Genomic DNA, 24,939 nt, shown 5'->3' with positions numbered 1-24,939 from the left:
TCAGCCATATAAGTTGAATGCAGAGCATGACAGATATAATAGCTCTGGGAATACTCTAGCAGTTAAATCTGCTGCTGCAGCTCATATCCATCCGTAGCTTTTCTTCCCTCTGTGTAATGATAGTCTGTTTGCTCTGGCTGAGGTAAATCTTCACTGGGTAAATAACCAGTCATGTGTGTGCTTGGCTTTATTACTTGCAAATTTAATTGATTAAAAAAAAAATCCTCTAAACTTCAGGAAAATAAATTTTCCTTTTTCTTGTTAGCTTTCCTGTAGTTCTCTGTGTAACATTTCCCTTGTATTGTGATTTTTTCTTTGGCAATTCTGAGGCTGTGCTAAGACAATACAAATAATTAACTTTTATTTGATTTTTATTTCTGATTCTGTTCTGCTTGCACTGTCCATGTGCTGGAGAAAGTAACAGAAAAAATACACTGCTTACACAGGAAAGGCTTATACTTCAACTTTACATTACACTTTAAATATTCAGAAGTCAGAGCAAAGATTAAACCAAACCAGAGAGTTCATGTTGTGTCTGCACAAAAGACTAAGATATAAAAGAATGCCTTTAAATTATTGTAGAAAAGAGGAGCAAAGTGTAATTGGTGCAGTCTGGTAATAGAAGGCAAACCTAGGCTGCTGTGTTTTGTTCTTGACTAAATTATTAACCCAGCGAGACATTTCTGTCACAGAAATCTGAAATGGAATTTGAATGACTGGCTGTAGGCAAGTTACCTTGCTTTTACTTGGCCTTTTGTTTTTATTAATGATATGAAGGCTTTTAGGACGAAAAGTGTAATAAGTGCTGATAAGCGCTGCACAACTTTGAATGCCTTAGTTCTTGGTTGCCCAACGTGTGGCTTGTTAAAATGTCTTTGGTTTCCCAGGGTTTATTTCCCAAGTTTATTTATATGAAACCTATGTTTGTTAGAGGTAGACTCAAACAGCAGTGTGTTATCCACTTGCCAGTGTTGAAAAACTACTGCGGTAAATGCGTGATCATGTAAGTGTTAGATGATTTCCACCATTAGATCTTGACGTTTAGAACAATTCAGAATTATGTTTGACTTTTTCACTGTGTCATTATGATGAATTAATTTACATGAATAGAGGAATAGTAGATATCTTTTTTTTTTATCATGATATATTCTAGACAACATAGAAATACCTGATTTTTATATTCGTAATTGAAGACTTGTTTATTACAAGGCAAGCTTGTACCATGGGTACATTATAAAAACAACTCCTGTAACAGCAGCTTGGGATGCCAATAGTAAGTGAACAGTTAAGCAATCATTTCATATGCAGATACAATGGCTTTTTTCTTTATTATTTTTCATCAATGATAAACTGAAAGATTTGCTCCCAAGTGAGTTTTAAATCTTGGAGCTTTCCACTTGGTCAAAGAGATGAGGATATAACCTATAAAATCAAGATATATTTACTCAAATTTTAGAAGATTTGTCCTTTTTAAACAGTGTTAGGAGTCAGATGCTGGAATTGATCAGCCCACCAAGATAGATTTGGCACCCTTCCTCTCTCTAGACTAATGTAAATGCCAAAACAATGAAGCCCATGTTTTACATATGGATGTGGCCTTTATTGCAAGCCGAGTTACCATACTCCTCCTGCAATTCCAAAAATTTTTGGATTTATAATTTTTACCATTCCAGACAATGCAGATTGCAGGCCAAGGGATTTGTCAAAACATAGAATGTGCTTTGTGGCATGAACAGTGAATGTGGGTTTAGGATAATGAAGATTAAAGAAAATATATTGCTGTTCCTTTTATTAATCTGGTATTTCTTTGAAATGACTCATTAGCAATGAGCTTAACAAAGGTAAAAAAAAAAATACAGTGCTAGCACTGTGCTAATAAAAATACTGTCAGCATCTTTATTTTGTAATAATCTTGAAATGAAAATGTTGTTTAGAAAATACTAATAAAATGGGCAAATATGGATAATTTGCAAATCACTGTTGTAGCAGTTATTTTAAAAATAAAGTGAATGTGGATGATCTGAGATAATTCTGTTTCATTTTAGTTTCATTTTACAGTCAATCCTAGCTTAGATTTTCTGCAAGATGGCATTACTTGCTCAAATTGTCTTTGCTATGAAGAGCTAGCAGGTAAATCTGCACCGAGAGCACATCGCTTGTGTGGCTCTGCTACACCAACAGAATCACTGTATCTGATCTGGGTGCTATTTTTTAGCAGTTATGACTTTTGCCTTCTTGCTCTGTTGTGAGCAGGACTCTAAGAGGTCTCCTATGTCCGCAGGCCATATTGCATTTGTTTAAGTGGACTAGAGTCACGTCCTCCCTGCCTGGCTATGGGTGTAGGAAGGACCCGACATCGCTTTTTCTCATGTTAATAGAGTCCTCTGTCATGCACAAAATTACCCAGCCTGTGTTGGATTTTTGCTCATGATGAAGGCAAGATGTCCTTCCTTTCTGAAGAACAAATGGAGTTTCTAGAGCTGTGGCAGTGAGCGCTGCTGTTCTGCAGTTATCCCTTCATTCCCCACGTGCCCAACCCAGCTTCTATTTCATGGACTTTTCAGTTTTTGTATTGTTACTGCCCTTTCCCCTCATGAACACTGATATCTAAATTGGGTCTCCTGCCTTCTAATGGTGTATTATGAGATAATGATTGTTTTCTTTCAGCTTTTTTCGTTGTTTAATTAAGGATTCAAAAGGATATTTTTATTTCTGTTTGTTCTTGCTTAGAAGGGGAAAATGTTCCTCAGGAGAGCTACTAAATTATTTCTTAGTATAGCAGGCTTATGAAGCTTTGTTTCCACCAGATTAGCTAAAATTCATGCTCTTTCTCCACTTAAGACACAAAGACTCTGATTCTGTGAAATGAACTGTAACCCAAAGTTATTCGATTTTGCAATAATTCGTGCTAGTACAGTTTGAAGCTGGTACACATAGTTTCTGGTCATCTCATTTCTCTGCATTCCATTAACAAACTCAGAATCTTGCAAAATGCTGAATTTCTTGTGTTACAGGTATTTATCCTGATTTTAATGGCAGACATTTATGTCTAGTATCTGTTGTGTAAAACCAGGAGAGAAGTGCCTCATCAGTTCATGACTGAAGAATTTTATTTGCTGAGACCTATTTTTTGAGTTATCTAAACATAAGTACTTGTACGCCTAAAATGATCTTCCACTTCCATGGGAGCACAAGTTGCATGGGTCAGGTAATAACGTAAGGTTATAGTGAGCTGTTGATATTAATACATCTGATGTTCTCTTCTGAAGCCAGAAATGTAGGCTCTGTATGCTATCTCCTTGCTGTTCTTTTGATAAACTATTGCTTAATGAATGTGCCAGCCTTCTTTTCTCTTCAGTAATTCTCTTCTGCTTTGCAGAGGTTGAAGATCTGTCCCCTGAAACTGAAATACCTGAAGGTTTTTATGTAGCTGAGGCTGTTTATAGGATCATATTGCAAAGCATGAGGGAATATGATCTACTGTCTGGGTGCAAGAAAGCTAATTAAAATTGCATCTTCATGGATTTATTTTGAATGCTGCCTCTGAAAGGTGAAAGCACAGAAGCCAAGCTATTTTCTTTATAGAGCGCAGGGGGTGAAAATTTACATTTCTCCAAACTTTCATGTTATCTCAGACCTGATCATGGAGACAACCCTCCTCTTGAAGGGAGACAGGAGATGAATATTGGAGCATTCTTTCTTTTCTATGCCTGATGAATCTTTGATTAATGCTTCACTGCTGTTTATTATCATCATAAAGCCATTATGGGGTAGAAACTGTTAAATCAATTTTCAGAGGAAAATCTGAAACAAAGCCACAGAGGTATCCTATCACAGTGTGAAGTCTTAAAGAAGTGCTTCTCAAATCTCAAGCAGATGCGTTAACTGTTGGATCTTCCTTTCGGAAGCAAATGTGGTTGATTTTGAGTTTGTCCTGTTGGTTTAGATACTGTGGAAGAAAGGATATCCAAAGTAGGCATGTTAAATTTTAATAGAGAAGAAAAACAGCCTTCTAAGAAACATTGATGAGCTCCCTAATAAATACTACTCTTATAAAAGACCTAACCTTTGTTTCATTTCAGTTGTGTGCTATGAGAAGTAAACAGGGTAATGTTCAACTAGTGCATTATTTACAGTGCATTTTGAAAGCCTTATACAGAGCTCTGTTCACAGGATCCCCATTAAACACAATGGGAGCTGCATGGCTAAACTCCTGCAAAGCAGTTTTAAAATGTATCCCGTGCTGCGCTGAAGATAGATGATTAAAGAATGAATGCTTGAGCAGAGGGGAGGGAGTGATGTTGTTATTGTCCATTTAGGGCTATAGTTAGACTAAAAATTCTTCTCTAAATCCTTCTTAAATGATATTCTGTTGGAAGTCCCAGCTAACAGCTCTCCGTTTCTGCACATGAAATTCCAGTACACTGCAAATAATCGAACATTTTCAACTTAGAGATGTCTAGATGTTCTCTCTCCTCTTTTTATGTTTACCTTTTCTGTTGATCCATTCTGCTTTCTGTTTCCTTACATTTTGCTAACACTTACATTTTTCTTCTTTTCTCTAAAATTCTCTCACATCATTTATTCTGCCATTCTCTTTACTCGTGTTCCTCATGCAAGACGTAAGGCTCTTCCTTTCCATTCACTGCTTAAGAGGCTTTCCCAAAACTTCATCTGTTTGTAGATTTCCTTCTCTTCTTACCCAAATCTTAGTTTGTCCAGTTGCTCTACTTTGTGGACCAAAGTCATAGGTTATGCTTTTCCACGTCCCTTTACTCAACCTCATATTCTTGTTGCTATTATTTCTGTATTGACAGCTGGCCATCCCTCTAAAGTGTCCCTTTGTCTTCTCATCTGGTTACTGGCATCATACAACTTTCCTCCTGAACATAGAAGCAGGAGAGATTTCAGACACTGGGTCTGATACCAGGGAAATAATTTCAGAAAGAGGAAAATGGGAGCGTATGCACACGTAAAAGAGCCAGTGTTCTTTTTGTATTTTTCAGAGCAAATTATATGCAGAGAAACGCAACTGCTTTTCCTGTTTTTATTCAATTAGTCTCCAAGAGAGCGCAATTTAAAGGAGTGAGTTTCAGTGGTGTGGAATTTGGCATTTCGAGCATGTGTGATCTTGTTTTTGTTTCCTATTGTTGCTTCTTGCAATAGATAATAGCAGTGACAGAGTAATGTGTTTGGAAAGATTCAGAAAGTGCTTTATGGCACTTAACATAGAAGCATAAGTGTCCCTGCTTTTTCCTTTTTTTTCCTTTTTTTTTTTTTAATGCAGCCACTATTCTTTCTTCTTGCATCTTATTCACACCTTGATATTCTTCCCTTCTTTTTCTTTGCTTTGCTTTTGTAAGGGTTGCACATCTAGAAAGGAAGAACACTGAAAGTGATTAACGGCACAATATTTCCAAGTCCTTTCTGTTTCTTTTATGAACAGTTTGCAAATATTTTAATTCAGCCCTACTTGTTCATTGGCATCAAAGCTAATGATGCTCTGTATGGCACTATTCCAGCCCTGTTCTCTGTGTTGTCATGTATTTTTTATTACTTCATTATCAACAGCTTAGTTGTAGAACAGCAGTCAGTATCATTTTAGAGGGACTACCACTACCTAATGACACAGGTAATTAAGCCCTTGGAGGCCATAATTCCAACCATCTATTTATTGTTTAGGCCCTTTTGCTATGTTGCCACAGTTCAGAAATCTATAACCAGTAAGCTTTTAGTATATTTCCAACATGACTTGTTTTCATGGTTGTTTTCTAGGCACCTGAAATTTAAGACTGAAACAGAAGTTTACATCTTAGGTTTCTTTGGTGGTAGGTGTGTGTTGCTGTTTACTGAATCTGACCTCCAGAAGGGCAAACTGCTTTTCAGCTGGGCACCATTAGATTAGGAAACTGCTTTGTTCCGGGGCTGCGCTGCACATTTCATCCACCTCTGCTTGTCTCATGTGTGAAGGTTTGGAGGCTTTCAGGAAGCCATGGCTGAATTGAAAAACTCAGTTTTTCACTTCTATAATTCTAGTTTTTATAAAATGTAATTTGGAATGCCAAAGCCCAAACGATCAAAGGAAATTATTAAGACTCTGTGTTGTCTTTAAAAGTATTTTTAGGCAACTCAAGTGTTTGGGACTCTGTCATTGTTTCCTGCTGTTGTGTTGAATTCTTGCTGTTCTTTGTATTCGTGAACTTCTGAGGTGATCCATTTTGGGGATATCTGGTTTGTAAGTGGGAATCTTTCCTGGTGTACTTGAATCCTGAGTAGTTAAGACCTGCAGGAATTTGGCCTTTGTCCCTTTGCAGTAGGTGGTACAGTGTCAGGAAATGGCTGGTGCTTCTCTTGTGATTTTGATTTTTTAACCTAAGTTGTAGTGTACTGAACCCAAACCAGGGGTGGTCCCTTGAGTCTATTTATTTAGACTCCAATTTGCTCCATAGTAGATAGTTTTTTTTTTTATAGGCATTAAATTCACAAATAATTTTTTAAGGGAAAAAAAAAACCAAGAATTTAGTAAATTTTCCAGTCTTTGGCTCTAAAGGCATTGGGGTATGTTGCACAGAGTTAAATATAATGAAACTTAAGGAACAACTTTAACGATATGCATATTTAGTAGTCACTTAATCAAAAGAATTTATATCTTTCTGCACAGCAATAATATGCATGCTCACTAGCCACTTAATCAAAAGAATCACGTATTTTAAACGTTTTGCATTTTTTTAATTGCTAAACAATTGTAGGGTGGTGAGGTATAAATATCTCTTTATATAGCTCCACAAATCCTCCAGGTTTCATTTTAAGGTAGAAGAGCAGAAATGTCAGAATGGTAAAAAGACAGAACGAAGTATTTGATACCATGCTTCATTCCAGATTGAGTGGCTTGTTTAAGGTTATGTGCGCACGAGCATAAGCTATTCACTGAAATGTGTGAAACATTAACATGTTAGTAAAGAGATACCAAAACTGCCAATTTGTTTGAAGTTACTCAAGTACTTTGTAAGACGCAGAGCTCAAATCACTGATGGAAGGAGCTTTAGATTTGTTGTCATATCACAGAACAGCATGAAGTAGAGAGGCTGTCACCTGCTGCTCAGACCCAGCACGGTTAGCAGTTGGTGCCCTGGATTCTAACACTAACATTAGCTGTGTTATTTAACCTTGCTGTGCCTTTCTATTCACCTGTAAGATGTCAGTATGGTATGTTATGTTAACCTGCATGATCACGGCACAGCAGCTGTGGACCTCAGACCTCTTATGAGCGGAGTTCTGGTATATCCTGGGATGAGGACTCACATCACTGATCTTCCTAATGGAATAACCATGTTTACTAGCACATGGTGAGTTATGATAATTAAAGCTAATCTGATCTGTCAATCGTAGAAACAAACTCCACTTTGTGATAGGTCATCCTTGGATTCTTACTGTGGTTGTTTGCTAATGGGAAAATGTCTTTTGCAATGGATTTCCCAATTGTGTAAGTTATGAAGGAATTGCTACTACAAGAGCTCTCACAGCTATGTTGTGAAGGAAAAGAAAGAATTAATCTATCTCCAAATATAAACATGAATTTTGTTGCCAGTAGTAGTGTACATGTAACCTGGGGAGAATGCAAATATGTAGGTGTAAAACGCTACAGTAAAGAAAATACTGACATTCACTGGTTCCATTAATTTGATGGTTTGCATATCATAGGACTTTTTCGGATGCTTGGCACAGGCTTGGGTGAAAACTGTCTCAAAACGCCTGTCAGATACACAAAGAGGTGGAGCTGTGAAGAGAGTGGAGTCAGCATCTACCACAATGCTTTGCAGTCTGAGCCTGAAAGCTTCCTGGTGGACTGTGTAGTGTGAAAATGCAGGAGAACCACTAGTTTGCATTGTGAGCGGTTCTGCAGATGCTCACCAATGACAGTCCTTGTTTTCAGCTTGTACTTCACTGTACTTCTCCAACCCCACAAAAGCTGCCTCTCTCTGCACATCTTTGCTGTTGTTCATGGAAAACACATACAAATTTATGTAGCTGTGTCAACACACAGGTGGTCTTGGTACCACCCCAAAGCTGTGACTCAAAGTGGAGCAAAAGTTTTTTGGTTTTGAGTGGCCTTATGTACTCATAGTTACTTTAAAGCAGGAGTAGTTTGTCTGTATTAGGGTGCTCGTATGTACAAAATTAAGTATGTGTTTGGAGGAGCTGGTAGATAAAGCTATCCACCTATCTGTATATTTGCAAATATGGAAAACCAAATATTTGTTTAAAATGTAGAAAAGGAGGGTGAGGGGGCGTTAACACTCATTACTTGAAATTAGAAATACTTGCAGTCTGGTTGTACAGTTTTATGTAATTTTTCAGATGCTTTGGGATATGCTGAAACGTTGCAACCATTTCTGCTGCCTCCAGCATGAATAAAATTTGAACTTATGAGCATATGTTTAAGCTGACACGAGAATTAGCTTTCTCTACATGTCTGGTTCTATCCACTTATAACTAATGAAAATATCTCCTCTCCTAAGGTTCTAAAAGTGTTACTGGGGAATTGTAGGGGAGACAGTCTAATGTTTGAGAAATCCTTTCCATTGCCTGTAAGAAGCTTTTCAGTGAGGCTTAGTCTTGGACTGTATTTTGTCTAATCCTCCTCCATGCCTGTAGCTTACAAAATCTTACATGGGCCTGGTGATGGAAGACATCCATACAGTCCATATGGCATTTGTCTATCTGGCAACACAGAAATAAACATTACCACTGGTTTCTATTGCAGCTCAGAAACTTTTTGCTCTAGGTATGTTTAATGAGTGAAATCTATATGGCTGAAAGAGACGGTGGAAACATTTCCAACATTTCCTGGCTCAGACAGTCGTTAGAGCAGTTTCAGAGAATGTCAGCTCTTTCATTGCATGATAATGGAGTTCAGACTTGTGTGGGAGCAGTTTTATGCCAATGCTGAGGTATTTCAAGATGCTACCCAACTTATCTGAGGCTCAAGACTTTTATTATTTTAGGGATACCTTGATAATTTCCAAAGGGATCAATCATCAGTGGTTTAACTGAGTAAATGCTGTGCTCAGTGCTTCAGCTCCATGTGGTTTTCAAGTGGTAGGATGGTCTAGTAAAGGGAGCACCTGATGAGGTTGTCCTTTTGAAGGAAGGATCCTTCTCCCCTTTTTAGTAGAGATTGAGACCTATTCCATTCTAGCATGGCCTTACAATAGTTGTCTTCATCTTGCACAAGATGCTTTGATGTTTTTATATGTGTTGCTGTTCTGCTTGGACTGCAGGCAAAAGTTTGAGTAGGCTTTGAGTATGTTTTCAGAAGAATGGTTTAGCATCAGCTTATGCTGTTTGGATCTGCCACTAAGAAATGCCACAGGGCTGAGCTGGCTGCCCAGAGGCTGGCCTGGGGAGCAGGCCGTGCTGGTGCTGCAGGAGGAGGATTTGTGTAGTATTTGTGAATTGAGATATACCCTTACTGAGAGCAGAATGTATGAGCATAACTCATACATTATATATGTGTCTTTCTGTTGCTGTAGAGGATATTACTTCATTTTCTAACTGAAATCCTGAGGCTGGATATTGTGCATTCTGTAGGCTTTGCCTAGCACGCTGCTATAAGGCATGTACTGGTGTCGTATCTTAAGCAGAACTGAAAATGCAGAGAAAACCCCATGGGGTTTAGAGCCTCAACATTTCCCATCTGTCAGTTCCCCTTAAAGTTTATCATGTATCTGTTTTTACTTCTCTCTTTGCTTTTTATAAAATCCAGTTTCAATACCTCAATTATTTGGAGAAGCTGCTGTAAGTCTCCAAGCTACCTGCCCATTCAAGGTAACGCTCTGACACTATGCTGCAGGGTTCCCTGGTAGCAATGGGGACAGACAGAGCCCCAGGAAGGAGAGACCATGTCTGCTTGGTATCTCCAGGGCTCGCAGAGGAGGGCCGAGGGTTTTGGGGCTGTAGGTGCAGCTGGCAGTCACCTCAGTACAGAGATGTGCCCCAGGTCAGGAGAGAGGCGGGGAGGGCGGGCAGCCTCATCTGGAGGTGATGGAAGTGCAGTTTGAAACCACGTGAGTGAGCGAACAAGTTTGTTTTGAGAGCTGTCAGACAGAAGCTTTCTGTTTGGTTGTATTGTGGGTTTGAGAGAGGACTAGAAGGCTGGACAGGCACACAGCATTCTGCCACCAAAGCCTAACAGATTGCAGCCTGCAAAGAGACAACCAGAGCCCAGCTGGTGAAAATGCTGCCTGGTTCCAGCTCCTGGGAGTGCTCAGGGCTGTAGGGAAGGGCCTGGCAGAGGCTGAAAGCTGAGAAATCACATGGGAGCTTGTTCCTTGGTCCATGATCAGTCTGTAGGAAGGGCCAGAGAGCTCAAGGACCTGAAACCCAGGCCACATCTCCAGGGAGGCTGTAACTTAAAATAGGAATGAAGAGTCTTGAGCTGGAGATGGCCCAGAGGAGAGGCAGGAGGCATCACTGTTGTACAGACAGGAGCTGGAAGAAAATACCCACTTGAGAATTTAAAATTCACAGAGGTAATTTAAGCTAAGGATGCAGAAGGAACTGCTACTGATATTTTTCTCTAAGGCTTTCAAAAGAGCCGTGTGCCTGCTGCATGACATGGGAAAGTGGAAAAGACTGAAATGCAAACCTCAGCTGCTGCCGTGTCTGCAGAAACCGTTGGACACATCTCTGTAAGGCTGTAAGTCAGCATGAAGCTGAAGGAATTCTTGTGATGTGACTTTGAAATAACCATCAAATACTGTCACCTCAGCTTGAGGATGATGAAGAGAGGAGGTGATAGCACCTAGCAAAAGGCAGCTGCCAGCCTGCAGAGATACTGAAGGAAATAGGTCATGGGAGAAGGGGTTGAACTGTCATGCACTTTCTAGAGCTGGAACAACTACATGCTACCTGTCCCTTGAAGGGAGAGGCGTAAAAAGGGCTGCACGGATGCTGCTGAGCAGAGTGAAGGATATACAGTGTGTAGCCCCTGTGCTAGAAGGGGAATTGAAGATCAGGATTTATGGAAAAGCTTTATTTCAAAGAAAGCTTGCTTTGTCAAGGAAAGGTTTTAGGTCTCGAGAGATGAAACACCTCAAAGGGATGTGCTGCAGGGGAGAGAGGAGAAGGAGTTTCATCTGCAGTGAAACAGGACATAAAAATGTGTACTGTACAGTGAAGAGTTGGTCAGATAAAATCCCCCATATGTGAAATTACTGTGGCAAACTGTGAGAGACATCAGCAGCTGGGCCAGGCAGGAGATGGAGGCAGCAGGGCTGTCAGAAAGGGTCAAGAACCTTAACAAGCAAGTATCCTATCGCCCAGTGGTCCTTGCAGGCAGGTCCTGGCTTCTGAACGAGATCCGAGCTGCAGAAACAATACCAGGGAGGCCTGAGCGTCCATGGCCGCTGTGCAGCTCCACAGCCAGGGAGCCACGTTTCCTCTTTACCAGCGATTCCCTTGGCCCTCATGCCTGGAAACACACAGAAACATGGCCAAAGTAAATGCTACACGTTGCAGTTTGATTGATTTCCTGATTCTCTCAGCAGCACTGGACAAATTACATTTTTAAAGTGTAGGAATGACTGATTTTGTTACAGGAGGCGAGGACCTTTGAATCATAAATTCAACTCGTCAGCTGTTGACCCTGTTATCTAATTAATTTCATAAACTGCTCAACTGTCTTAAAGCTGTTTAGGTTTCCCATTCCATTACTGTGCCTGGCAGAACAGCTTCAGAGTCTCAGAGTCTCTTCAGTGATTAAATACATTCTAATTTCAGCCAAACTGTATTTGTATTTCTAACCACTAAACTGCTATTTTGTTTTATCAGTCATTGACCTTACGTTGATGTAGTCTTCTTTCCCATTTTAGTTTTCCACGCTGATACATTTGTGGAAGTTATAGCGTGGTAGGCCCTTGTTCTCTGAGGTTCAGGAAGATCTGTTTTTCAGTCTCTTCTCATGACACAGGTTCTTGGTTCCTGCAGATGATCTCCGAGCTGCCTTTCACCTAGCCCTCTGTGAGTGAGCCGCTCCTGAGCACTGATGATCGCAATTGCAGACAATATTCTGGATGAAAACTTGACAGTGCTTTCCGCAGTAACATTAATATTTTATGTTCCTTAAACTCTTATATTCCATTAACAAATTCTAGTCTCAGAGTGCCTCATTTCTTCTTCTTTTTAATGCTTTCAGAAATTTATCCTTGGTTTAGGGCTGGTAGAGGACTGTTTCTCTGCTCTGGCATTTTGACAAGAAACTTTTAAAAGCTTGCCTCAAACACAGGTTTCATTTGGTTTTCTCCTGAAGAAAATCATTTTTTTTTTAAATAAATTGAAAGGAACACTTCCGTTTAAGAAAACTTCAATTTTCTATTCAAATAATAGATGTAAGAGGAATTTTAATGGTAGTGAGATACTTCAGATGAATAGACACTTAACGGAACACTAAAAAAAAAGGGAAAATAAATGTTCTCAAAGTGATTGAAAAAAGTAGACTCAGAATGGTGAGATTTAGAGACAGTTTTTGCAGATTGTAACAGCCTGATAGTTATGTAAGATACACAGAATTCTTGACAAAACAGGTTTTCTAGCATGGGCCAGCAAGCAGACAGAATACATGCGTGGGGGATAGCTACACTGGCTGTGATCAGCAAGTGCTTAATATTGGAGTGGGTCCATCTAGCATATTAGAACCGTAACTAAGAGTAGGTGACCTTAGTGGTTACCAGAAGGGGAAAGGTCCCGTGTGGTGTATAGCAGTAGTCTTTCTTAAAGTGTTGAATTTTTCTTCTTACTTCCAAAATTTACATGTCCTCTGGAAGCCTTGTTCAGGGAGCAAAGCGTGGTATTGCGCTATTTCTTGTTCAGTTTACAGACTATGAACAATTTTTGTATTCTTCAACACTGTGGAGAGTGTTACAGATTGTAATATAACAATCACTTTTTAATTAGCGTGCCATTAATTCAGGCTCCAGAGATTCTAATTTATGGGAAGCAAGCCTCAGTTATTACTCCGTGCCATGTTTGGTTAAGCAGTCCTAACTAGAAAATGGCAAACTGGGGTGCTAGTGAAGAAGCAGCAGCTTGTGAGCTGCAGGAACACTGTTCATCAGAGCTCCATGGTAAATCTAACTGTGAGCATATTTACACTTGTTATTTGACAGAAACTGATTTGCTCTTTCTGTTTTTGGATGTTCCACAGGTACCCAAAGTTTCTCTCCTAGCTGGTTTTATAGTGACATACCAACACAGGTGGTGCCTCTGCTATACCTGTAGTTCAGCTGCATGACTGTCAATGTTTTAAAAATGTTACAATAGCAGCAAAGAAAACAACAAGACTGCACTGTGTTTACCTGAGAGCTTTGTCATGTTGCAAATAGTATTCTGTTGCTTAGAAGTCTAAGTGCTGCTGGGTGGTATTTCTAATAGCCACATGAAGCAGTGTGTAGACCAGTCGCTGTAAGGCAGTTAGATAGGACAGGCCGGTTATCCTAAACACCTGGATGTGATGGGAGGTGAAATGACCTACTGATCTCAAGAGGTTTTCATAATTATTCTGAGCTGATTTATTGGTGATACTAATATGTAACTAAACTTCATTTTCATTAATACAATTAGGCCTAAATGGAAAAAACTCTCATTTTAGTGAAAGTGGAATATATAGAAACATGGTAATTACAATAAGAATTATACTATGCCATAAATTTTTAAAAAATGATAAGCATGTGAAGAAAGGAAATCTTTCAGTGAGGACTAAACATATATACATTATGAACCAAAAAGATGTATTCTTTTGTGTAAAAGGAATCTGATTAAGGTCAGCCTGTGAGCGGAAATGGTTGCAATCTGCAAATGAAAAACTGCACCACTGTCTGCACTAGAGATTAGAGCTGGCTTATTTTTGTTCACATTTGGTCAACAGATGGTCCAACTGTTCTGTGGGCATTCTGGCAATGTAGAAGTCTGCACATCAATGACAAAAAACCCATCGTACGAATAAGGAAAATGTCAGTGGGCATCGTGGCAGAATGAATACTTCACAGCATCAGATTCTCAAGAAGCAGCGTAGCTGGCTGACTTGCAAGTAGAAAACCCAGTAAAACATCATATTATTGCTAAATTAGCCAACACCATTCATTCTGATAAGACTGAAAGAGCAGAAAGGCTGTGAGGTAGACATGGCTTCTATAAAGATAATGCTATTGGCCTTTCGCCAGAGCAGTTAGCTAATATTTGCTGTCTCACTGGATTGTTACCTTAGAAATAATACTAAAAAAAAAAAAAATGATATGCTGTGAATAATTCTTCTGCTCAATTGCATTTGTAGAGAATGGTTCACAGAAGTCCCAGTTTCCCCAAGCACCATAGAAATGAATAGCAGCAGGCAGTTTCGTGCCTGATGCACGTAGGAATAGTGGCTTTTTCCATTTTTTTCTGATGTGCAGCCTATCTGGCAGTGTGGTACAAGGTGTTAATCCTCCTCTCTTGCCTGCACGTCACCTCACACCTAGCCCACAGCATTGTCCCTTCCCAGGCCCTCTTCCAAGCTGGGCTGTTTTTCCAGCTATATCTTCCAGACTGAGATAGCTTCAAAGGAAAAGAACAGAAAATGTGACAATGTAGGTGAGGAAAATTGTTGCTTCTGCACAGCTGAGGAAGTGCTACAGGACTGGGAATGTGCATGAGGGAGAAGCACAAGGAGCAGCAGCTGGATGTCACTTTTCCAACTTTTGTCTTGAAACCTGGCTTCTTCCTGACAAAGCAAGTCCATCACTGCTCCTCTGACTTGTGATCTCTTTCCTCTTCTTACCCATGCTCACAGAGGTGAAACCTGCTTTAGTCCCATGGACTGGGAATGCAGTCACTCTCAGTGACATCCACTCTGCCCATAGGATTTAGTTTATGATCTACCTTGGTTGGCCTCACTGAGTGCCTACAGTGGTCCTGCTGTGTGAAAGAGCAGAACTCATTCTGTTCAGGAGGGTTAGTGCTGTTCTTAGCTCTTAACATGCTTGATGAATGGAGGAAGATCAAAGACAGCTTTTGATGGTAGCCATTAGCACCTTCCAAAATGAGAGTGCAAACATTACTTTCACTGGTGGAACTGAGGTTGATTATGTTTTCCTGAGATGGTAATACCAGATTGTAGCCAACACTTGCTTTTTACATCCCTTTGAAAGGGCAAAGAGGTGAATGTATTCAGCAGCTGTGCCTCCATAAACAAATGTACTGGCACACACTGCTGCACCTATCACAGAGAGTAAATACTGGTAATGTATTTGACAGTCTGTCTAAATTGCACAGAGCTGACAATTGGCTAGAAATACAGCAGTTTCTTTTTGAATCTGACTGATTTTGTTCCTAAATGACAGTAATTTTATCATGTTGTTTGGTTATAGTGTTGACAAGGTGAGCTTGTTGCTGATACTTGTTTTTAATTTTTGTAATTGAGCTACAGTAGGATTTTAACAATGCATCTAATTACTGTGCATATTCAAAGATAAAAGAGTGCTCTTAATGTGTTATTCATAACATGGAGTATGAGAACATTATAAGGCCAGGATTTCCTTTAAATATTAATTTCATGGTAGCCATGGATGCATTTGGCTCTTGTAAAGAACAAAAACACGGAATGCAGCTCTAAATTTTGTTCCATGCAGTTGACTTATATAAATATTTTCATTCTCTAGAATGGAGGAAACAGTGAGAAATCTACTACAGAGCCAAGGATCCCCAAGCCAGAATGGAGAAGGAACTGTCAGTATCATGAAGGCATATCAGGTATTAGTGACTTATTACCTATTTTCTTGTGATAAAAAAAGTTCTTTAAAGCAAAAATCTTGCTACTGAGATAAATGTGTTGGGCATTGTTTCATCTGTTTGTTACAAATACTTGTAAATGGTTGCTGATACCATCTGCATTTTTGCAGGTGTTCTCTCAGCATAGTCAAAGGTTTTTTGGTTTTATTGACATTATTATCTGCAGCTGTTACTTTTTGCAGTTTACAGGGGACAGCGAAACTAGTTTTGAAGACTTTCTTAAAGTGCTTGTTGAGTAATACATTCCAACATCCCTAAAAGTCAATGATGCTTTTGACAACTTGACCTTCACATTAGGATGGATAATTTTATTAACTCATATTCTTATTGAGTTTGAGGTTTCCATATCAAGCTGCATAATTTCCTCTTACTTATTCTGGTAAAGAAAGGAGAGAGTTTTACACTTTTCTAGTGTACTGCTGTGGAAGCAGTGAACCTGAGGTGGTGGAAAGTCTCTGGAAACAGGAATGATCTACAGTCCAGTTAATCAGATATTCTGCACTTTAGTTCTTTGAAAAAGCACTCAATGAAGGCAGTTCTGTGCTTTATCTTTTTAAACAAAATAAGCATTTCTTATGAAGATATAAAATGCTGAAATAATGTGTGAAAGTCTGTACAAGGTACCAACCCTTCTGATGAGACACTTCTCAAAAGGTTTAGTTACCATAGTCCTTTCATACAACAGAAGGAGCAAAAATACTATCATATAGCTAAACAAAAATGTATATTAAAAAGTATTTATTGCTATAATTGAATTTTCATTTTAAGCTGAGATTGAAGGGGAAAAGAATCTTTTAAGTTAACCTTCCAAAATAATCATTTTTTCTTGGTAAAATGATAGCCCATAAAATTTAATTTCAGGATGAATTAAACTTTTTGTTGGACTCATAATATAGAACATTGTGCTTTCAGAAACTGGTTATAAAATCATCCATATTTTACTTGCTTCCCTTTTGGAATGTGAAACCAAAACTCAGTTCCCTCCTCTTGGTTGAGTTCCCTGCTCACTCCTGCCTCTACACAGTGGGTATTCTGAAGTGGATGTGGTTTCATTCTCTGCCTTGAGTGGATTCCTTGTTTGTCTGTTTACAACGTGCACTGTTTATGAAAAGTTTTATTACCTGCTTTTCTATACGATGTTTTACCTTGGAAACCACAGTAAGGTGATACTACAATTAGGTTTTAATTTCTTTGGATTTTGTTTTTGAACTTTCAACAAGAACAGAAAAAAACTATTTTTGTTTCAGTCAAGATGAGGTGTTTTCTAGGTTTCTTTGGGGACTAAAACCAGAAAATTATTAGCTGTGGGATCTTTCTGAAATTAGAAATTTAATGCATGTGCTGCTGTCCTAGAGGGGAGTTAAACTGATCTTTCCAATTTCTGTATTTTGTATTTCAGTGTAAGTTTTCCTTCATGTTTTATTTGCATTATAATTTTTGAAAAGAGAATTATTTTTTGTCTTTCTTTGGTGCACAGGCATTTGTTGTCTCCTTCCAGTCAGAAGAATGGTACCATGGTGTGTTTAGTGTAAAATCTCATGTGTTTATTTTCAGCCCATCACAAGAAAAAGTTCTGCCCAGTTAGCAACATGAACAGCAACTCATTGCTTCCCTTCAGCTCTGGCAAACAGCCCCTTCCACCTAGCAAATTGCTCTCCAATACTTTTTTCCTTTCTTTCTGGACATGGGGTTCTCTTTGATGCTGCTAGGTAGTAGTCAGGGCTCATTCCTCAGACCAGAGTTAGATGGAGTGTAGCCATCTCTGTCCCAGGACCTTCCAGGACCCTGTTACTCTAGAATTCTTTTTAATCTTGCACTTTGCAGTGCATAACAATGTCCTTCTCTTCCTATTCTCTTCTTGTTCTTGGGGAAGTTTTACTGCTTGTTTTAATTTTACTCATGGAAACTAAGTCAGCTTGTACTTTATCAATTCTCATAGCTTTTTATTGCAAGTATGTGGTTTTCTTTTTCCTTTTTCTAATTCATGACTAAGAAGCAGTGCTTTTTCCTTTCCTGAAGGAATAGCTCATCTACTGCATCATGTACCAGTCTGTGGTGAGTAAAATAGGTAAAAATATGGAACATACCCAAGAGCATTGTGGTTTTTCTGAATGTATCTTGAATTATTCATCCTTACATTCCTTCTGTTTGAATTTTATGACAAACTTTTGAAGAGTTTGTTTTCTGAGAATTTCAAGGAATGGCTCTATTCACATGCAAAACAGTTCATTTTGGCCCTCATACTGCTTTGTAGGCTACAAATAGGTTCACTTGTTGTATGTTACTCAGTGATGAAGTAAAAACTATGCAGTGAGCAAAAAATCTGTGATCTGAAGTGAAAAATGTATTAATAAAGCATTGTAAGAACAATGAGTATGTTACTGAAACCAACTGTGGAAATCATGAACAGTAATCTAAATGTATGATGAATTCTGTTACAAATGCTGATTCCAGGTTGGCAAGAAGCACCAGTATTCTGATAGAAACTTTTCATTTATATCTTCAAATATGCCCAGGCAATTTTTTGATGTATTTATAAGGGTAATTCACAAATGGAGATAGATCTTGAATATACAGCCTAGGTGAAGTTTATTTATACCCTGATACATTCAGTTCTTTGGGAACATGATACCCATATTATCATCCTATATTACAAAGCAAAGTATAGATGTGAGCTAACACAGGAAAAAAGACTTCTTTGACATGAATTGCAAATGATATGTATACATATCTTCTTATAAAGATACAGAACTCACTCCACCTGCACTGGAAGATAGGGATGGGGAACAGAATAGGCCCTGCATAATCCACGATGAGATGGTTTTGGACCTGCTCCGAAAGCTGGACACTCACAAGTCCATGGGGCCAGATGGATTGCATTGTAGAGTGCTGAGGGAGTTGGTGGATGTGGTTGCCAAGCCACTCTCCATTATCCTTCAACAGTCCTGGCTAACCAGGAATGTCTCAGTGGACTGGAGACTGGCAAATGTGACGTCCATCTTCAAAAAGGGCCAGAAAGATGATCCTGGTAGCTACAGGCCTATCAGTCTCACCTCAGTGCCAGGGAAGGTTATGGAACAGATAACCGCAGGAGCCATCATGGAGTAATTAAAGGTCAACCAGGGGATCAGGCCCAGTCAGCATGGGTTCATGAATGGTAGATCCTGCTTGACAAACCTAAATTCATTCTATGACATGGTGACCCGCTTAGTGGATGAAAGTAAAGCTGTCAATGTGGTCTACCTGGACTTCAGTAAAGCCTTTGATACTGTCCACCACAGCATCCTCATGGAGAAGCTGGCTGCCCATGGTTTGGATGGGCATACGCTCTGCTGGATGAAACACTGGCCGGATGGCTGGGCCCAAAGAGTTGTGATCACTGAAGTTAAATCCAGTTGGCAGCCATCATGAGTGATGTACCCCAGGGCTCAGTACTGGGGCTACTCCTATTCAACATCTTTATTAATGATCTTGATGAGGGGATTAAGTGCACCCTCTGTAAGTTTGCAGTTGACACCAAGTTGGTAGGGAGTGTTGATCTGCCAGAGTGTAGAAAGGCACTACAGAGGGACCTGGATAGACTGGAATGAAGGGCCAGGGTCAACCGTATGATTTTCAATAGGGCCAAGCGTCAGGTCCTCCACTGTGGTCACAACAACCCTAGGCAGCCTTCCAGGCCTGGGAAGGAGTGGCTGGAAGGCTGCCTGATGGAGACGGACCTTGGTGTGCTGATGGATTGTTGGCTGAATATGAGCCAGAAGTGTGCCCAGGTGGCCAAGAAGGCCAGTGGCATCCTGGCTTGTCTCAGGAATGGTGTGGTGAGCAGGACTACGGAAGTCATCCTGTCCCTGTACTCGGCACTGGTGAGGCCTCACCTTGAGTACTGTGTTCAGTTTTCAGCGCCCCAGTACAGAAAGGGGGGTGCTGGAGCAGGTCCAAAGAAGGGCAGCAAGGCTTGTGAAGGGCTTGGAGAATATGCCCTATAAGCAGAGACTAAAGGGTCTGGGGAAGAGGAGGCTGAGGGGAGACCTCATTGCTCTCTTCAAATACCTGAAAGGTGATTGCAGTGAGAGGGGCGTTGGTCTCTTCTCATTGGTGAGAGGACAAGGGGAAATGGCTTCAAGTTGCACCAGGGGAGGTTTAGGTTGGATATCAGGAAAAACTTATTTACAGAAAGGGTTGTTAAGCACTGGAACAGGCTCCCCAGGGAGGTGGTTGAGTCACCTTCCCTGAATGTGTTTAAAAACCGTTCGGATGTGGTGCTTGGGGACATGATTTAGTGGTGGGTAGTGGGTTAGGGTAGTATGGTTCGGTTGCAGTTGGATGTGATGATCTTGAAGGTCTTTTCCAACCTGAGCAATTCTATGATTCTGTGAATCTGTAAATACTACCACTGTTTTTAAAGCCATCCTTTATAATCATGCAGTTACCTTGTAGAAAGCATTCGGAATCATACCCATTCTCTGTAATAAGTATGATATGATCTTCACTCAGTACTCATGAGAGTCAGATTTTAGTGCTGTTGCACAGACGTGTATTTTGTAGCAAATGAGGACGTGCCAGGAGATCTCCATTGCAACTTCCCAGCATATGCCCCATATTCTCTGACAACCACGCTAAGTTAGCTTTAGTGTGTGTATTCTGTTCAAATTAATGTCTGAATACATCTGTGCAATAAATGCTTTTGATCTATTGACCATTGTCTACATATTTGTTTTTTACAAATCTAATTATAGTTCTGGGATTTATGAAATTGGGTTCTTATTATAATATCAATAAGCCTGACTCTAGAATAAATATTGTTGCTAATGAACATTAAATGTTGCATACTGATCATGTTAGAAGAATAATAATAAGATAGAGCCTAGAGTGTACGGTATTATTACAATATTGTGTCATATCTTGTCAAGATTCTTACTTTTAGCAAAATATTCTAACCCCTTCCATAGAGCTAGTTGCCCTACAGGAATTTGATTTGCTGGACTTACAGATGGATGATGTGATTTCTTTAGGGTAAATGATTGTAGAGGCAGGATTGTAAATAAAATTCTCTGTTACCATTTTGCATAATAATAACGTAGGGAACATTTATAATGAATGCTCACATAAATGCAGATATGAATACTTGTGATTTGAATTGATGTGAACCATCATGCTTCTTGCTTAAGTGTTTATTTGTCTTAAAGGTTCTAGTGTATCACAGCTTTTATGATGTTTCAAAGAGGCATTATCCATCTACAAGTAAGACTATGAAAGGCCAAACCAATACCTTATGTATTACTATTGCTGTCATTCAAGCTACTACTACTTTATTTTACAGGGAAAGTGATCCCCAGAAATAACTGTGAGCAGTACTTCAAGCCAAAAAGCTAAAACAAGCACCACTGCATACTTTTCTTCCTAAGTTTGTGTTTTGGATATCAAAAACCAGAGTCTCTCCCCTGCTTGATTGCTTTACCAAATATCTAGAGTCTTACCTGGTTACAGATCACTCAATGTCTTTCAAATTTTCTTTGAACTCCTTTTTCTGTCAGTGTACAGTAATCAAAATAGATGAGGAAGAGTGTTTGTTGTAAGTTCATGATTTGTTACAATTCTGGAATTGTCAAGATGTGCAGTAAAGTTCAGGACAGACATGGCATCAGAGAGAAAGGACAATCTGCTGCTCCAAACACTGTGTTTGGGAGATTAGAGTTTGATTCCTTCCTTTTGACACAAATGTCTCTGTTTCCTTGAGCGAATACAGTTCATCTGTCTATTTTTTTTACCTTTGTCTATAAGAAGATGGTAACAACGTACCTTTTTACTCTCAGGTACATTTAAGGTGACATCAGTGTGTATGAACTGCTGTTTCTGATAACTGGAGCACTTATAGTACTGAGCCAAATAATGAGTAGAAAAAGATAAAAGTAAAAAAAGACTTCTTGTATTTTGGTAGACCTGAAAAAAGGCATATTTCTCCCAAACGATTTTGCTCAGCATACTATACACTATTGTTATACTTCTAATAGAAAATGAATCGATTTCAAGTGGAGCTATTCTGCCTTATATTAAAAAATGTGAAAGAGAATTTTTCTGTGGGGAAATGAGTACTCATGACTGAAGCCTTTGCAACCTTTTCTGAGCCCCACTGTGCTTCTTTGAGGTAAACTTTCTGAAACAATAGAGCTGTGGGGAGCGGATTCTTTCCCCTGGTGGGAACTGACATCCTGGCTTTTATACAGCCTGAAACCCATCCCTGTCTAACATCATAGGCCCAGTCATCCCTGAGCATCTGTGCTAGGGAATTTGTTGAGGAGAATGAGCCCATTCTGAGGTCAGTGCTGTTGAGTCATCACCAAGTAGTCTGGTTGAAAGACTGAATGGGGATTACGGGTAGCCTTAATAGTAGGATGTTTCAGGTTTCTTTGGCCCTGGGTGTGACTGAGAACAGGAGTTTGAGACCTTCCATATCTTTCTGATAGTGGTAAGTGTCCTTTCTCTTTTTTTTGTCCCTCTGTTCATTTCTGCACCCATTGGATTAAACTCTCTAACTGGTAGCAGAAAGTTGGAACAATTGCAGCCTAGGAATTTAGAGGGACAATTCGAGCCAAGTCAGAGCTGGCTGGGTGGTAGTGGTGATTCTGATCTTTTCCTTGGCATAGGGGGATGACAGGATTTGGTAAGTAACTTCAGAAGTGATTTATTATGTTTCAGTGTTAGAACAATAGCACACAGAGACCCATGGGGGACATCTGTCCCATTTGCAGGACATCACCACCAGGGCAGTAATCTGTTCATGCTGCAGCTTCACTGGAGTGGCTTTGTGCTTAAGAAAGTTCAAGTCCATTTCCTGCCTTCTTGCTGGATATAAATATTTGTCCATGTGCATGCCTTAGCTACCAGTAGGAAAGGAGATTTATGAAGACTCAAGACTCTTGATACTGATAACTTCAATACAAAGATAAAATAATGCCAATTCTGAAAGACCTTAATCTCTCAGTTGTGAAGTCTGGAGTGTTTTGATAGTTGCTTTCTGAAATAGGTGTCTGCGAGGTGTGACTACATGAGTGATACAGGCAGATTTCAGGTGGCACTGGTGGCCAGATCAACCCAATTTCTTGTTGCTGTGTTTTGTGAGAATCAAATGTGGAACAGTTGTTGTGGCTGTCACTTCAAACTTGGACAGACGTTGGTGTCAACAGCTCTATCACGAGAAGAAAAACTATATCTGTTGCAATATAATTTTATCTTTACACAAAATTATGCAAGTTTAATGTTCAGGCCACTGATATGTAACATTTTATTGAAGGGACATGGTCTTGAATGGAAAAAAAGGCACTAGTTGAATTCCCTAGTTGAAATCCACATAAAATTTTTAATGCAAACTTCTATTGCAGAGAGGAAATATATCCTTAAAATTAAACTCACATCTCTGGTTTGGAAGTGCACACAAGAGACTGCATCAACCAGATCCCCTCATCTACGAAGGAGAATATTACAAGGCAAAGCCTGGCAGTTTTGTGTCTCCCAGGGAAGGACTGAAGTGAAGCCACCTACACTCTTGGGAGCTTCATTAGAAATGCTGGACTGTCAGGGACACAAGCATCTGCTCTTGTTCTGCTTTTCCATACGGAGAAATTCTTGACTAGCTCTGTAACAGCTAATTCCTTACAGGTTTTTCTTCTGGTAGCTTTCCACCAGTGTGCAGAGATTCTGTTAAATATTTGTTCCCATATTTAACTCAATTGAGGTTGGATTCTTGTCCCCAGAGGAGTGTGACGTATGCTCCTCAAACACTGTTCAAAATTACAGTTCTGTCGTAAGGAACTTGTGTGCAAACAGTTTTTCCCTTTTGATCATTTGTTTAATACAGTGACAAAGCAATGGAATTATGTTTAGCTTAACTGAAGTCTCATAACTGAAATTTGCAATTTGTGTGTCTGTGTTTCTCAGAAAACAAGCTACTCTCACCTTCCCAGGATTTTCTGTATATCTATAAAAACAAGTAGCGAAGATTGACTGCTATGATGATTCTATTATGTATTATAATTATTGTAATTCTCCACTTAGTTTTTTCTTGACAATATAGTATTATTTTTATCTTTTGCTTTATCTTTCCTCTATATCTTTTTTTTTGAATGAGTACGCAAAAATCAGCCCGTATACATTAGCTGAACCCTATACATATGAAACAGGCATAACAGAAGCTCCTAGACATTCTGGAAAACAAGATGATGAGGTGATTCACAGCCTGACAGATGAAGATCATCCTAATATGTACAGGGACTTCTTATTTATGCACAACAGGTTGCCTGCAGCCTGAATCTTGCCCTTAGTGGTGTTCTTGTGGTTTTCCTTTTCTTAATTCAGGGGTTGTATGTGAGAGAAGAGTACGGCTCTAACATACCACTGCTCAGTCATCCTAAGAGATTGCAGTAACCTCCTGGAGTTTATAGCAGCTATCAGTTTTCAGATAATCTTTCTGCTGTTTGGAGAGGTGCCAAGATCTTGGGATACAAAGGCCAATTTGTTGGCCTGCTGCAGCACGCTTGCCGTGGCACCCAGTGCTGCTTCCAGCCCAGCTCTGATTCTGAAGAGAGCAGTGGGATCCCCATGGAGTTGTTGTCAGCTTCCATCTGGCAACTGCTTTCAGAGCTCCTGGGTTTGAGGTCTGTCTCCTGGCTTTTGACCAAAAGATTTTAATGAGAGTCTGGCCTGTCCCAGGCCTGTCTGGATCCCTGTCAGATTTCAGAAGTGTTTTGTTGGCCTAACACTGCATTGCCCATCCTGGGCTGATACTGAAGAGGACCTGGTTGAGCAAGAGGATCTAGCCAGTAATAAGAACCTTCTTTATCTCCCTAATTCTGAGTAAGGATAATGAATAAGACTAATAGAGACCATTTACATCAATCATTTGAATTCCAATTTGTGTTCCTTGGTATTTCAAGGCTGATGGTCAAGTCATAGAGTCATAGAATGGTTTGGATTAGTAGAGACCTTAAAGCCCATCTGGTTCCAACTCCCTGCCATAGCAGGGACACCTCCCACTAAACCAGGTTGCCCAAAGCCTATCCAACCTAGCCTTAGGCACCTCCAGGGATGGAGCATCCACAGCTTTTCTGGGCAACATGTTCC

General features: G+C 39.7%; 1 protein-coding gene across 6 annotated transcripts in view; it reads left to right on the top strand.

Moving 5' to 3' along the window:
* NCKAP5 (NCK associated protein 5) overlaps positions 1-24,939 on the top strand; it is a 454,740-nt gene that overhangs the window by 308,531 nt on the left and 121,270 nt on the right. For 5 of the 6 annotated variants that reach the window (XM_021397921.1, XM_021397919.1, XM_021397920.1 and 2 more), the window contains one exon: positions 15,693-15,783. In XM_021397921.1, the coding sequence (XP_021253596.1) occupies positions 15,693-15,783 (91 nt within the window). Of the gene's footprint in view, positions 1-15,692; positions 15,784-22,191; positions 22,289-24,939 lie in introns of those variants that run through there. The other variant, XM_021397923.1, reaches the window with a different exon arrangement.

The sequence above is a fragment of the Numida meleagris genome, chromosome 5 (genome assembly GCF_002078875.1).
Source record: "Numida meleagris isolate 19003 breed g44 Domestic line chromosome 5, NumMel1.0, whole genome shotgun sequence".
In the NCBI taxonomy this organism is placed as follows: Eukaryota; Metazoa; Chordata; class Aves; order Galliformes; family Numididae; genus Numida; species Numida meleagris.
Note: the sequence above shows the minus strand (reverse complement) of the source record. Positions and strands in the feature narration are given on the sequence as shown.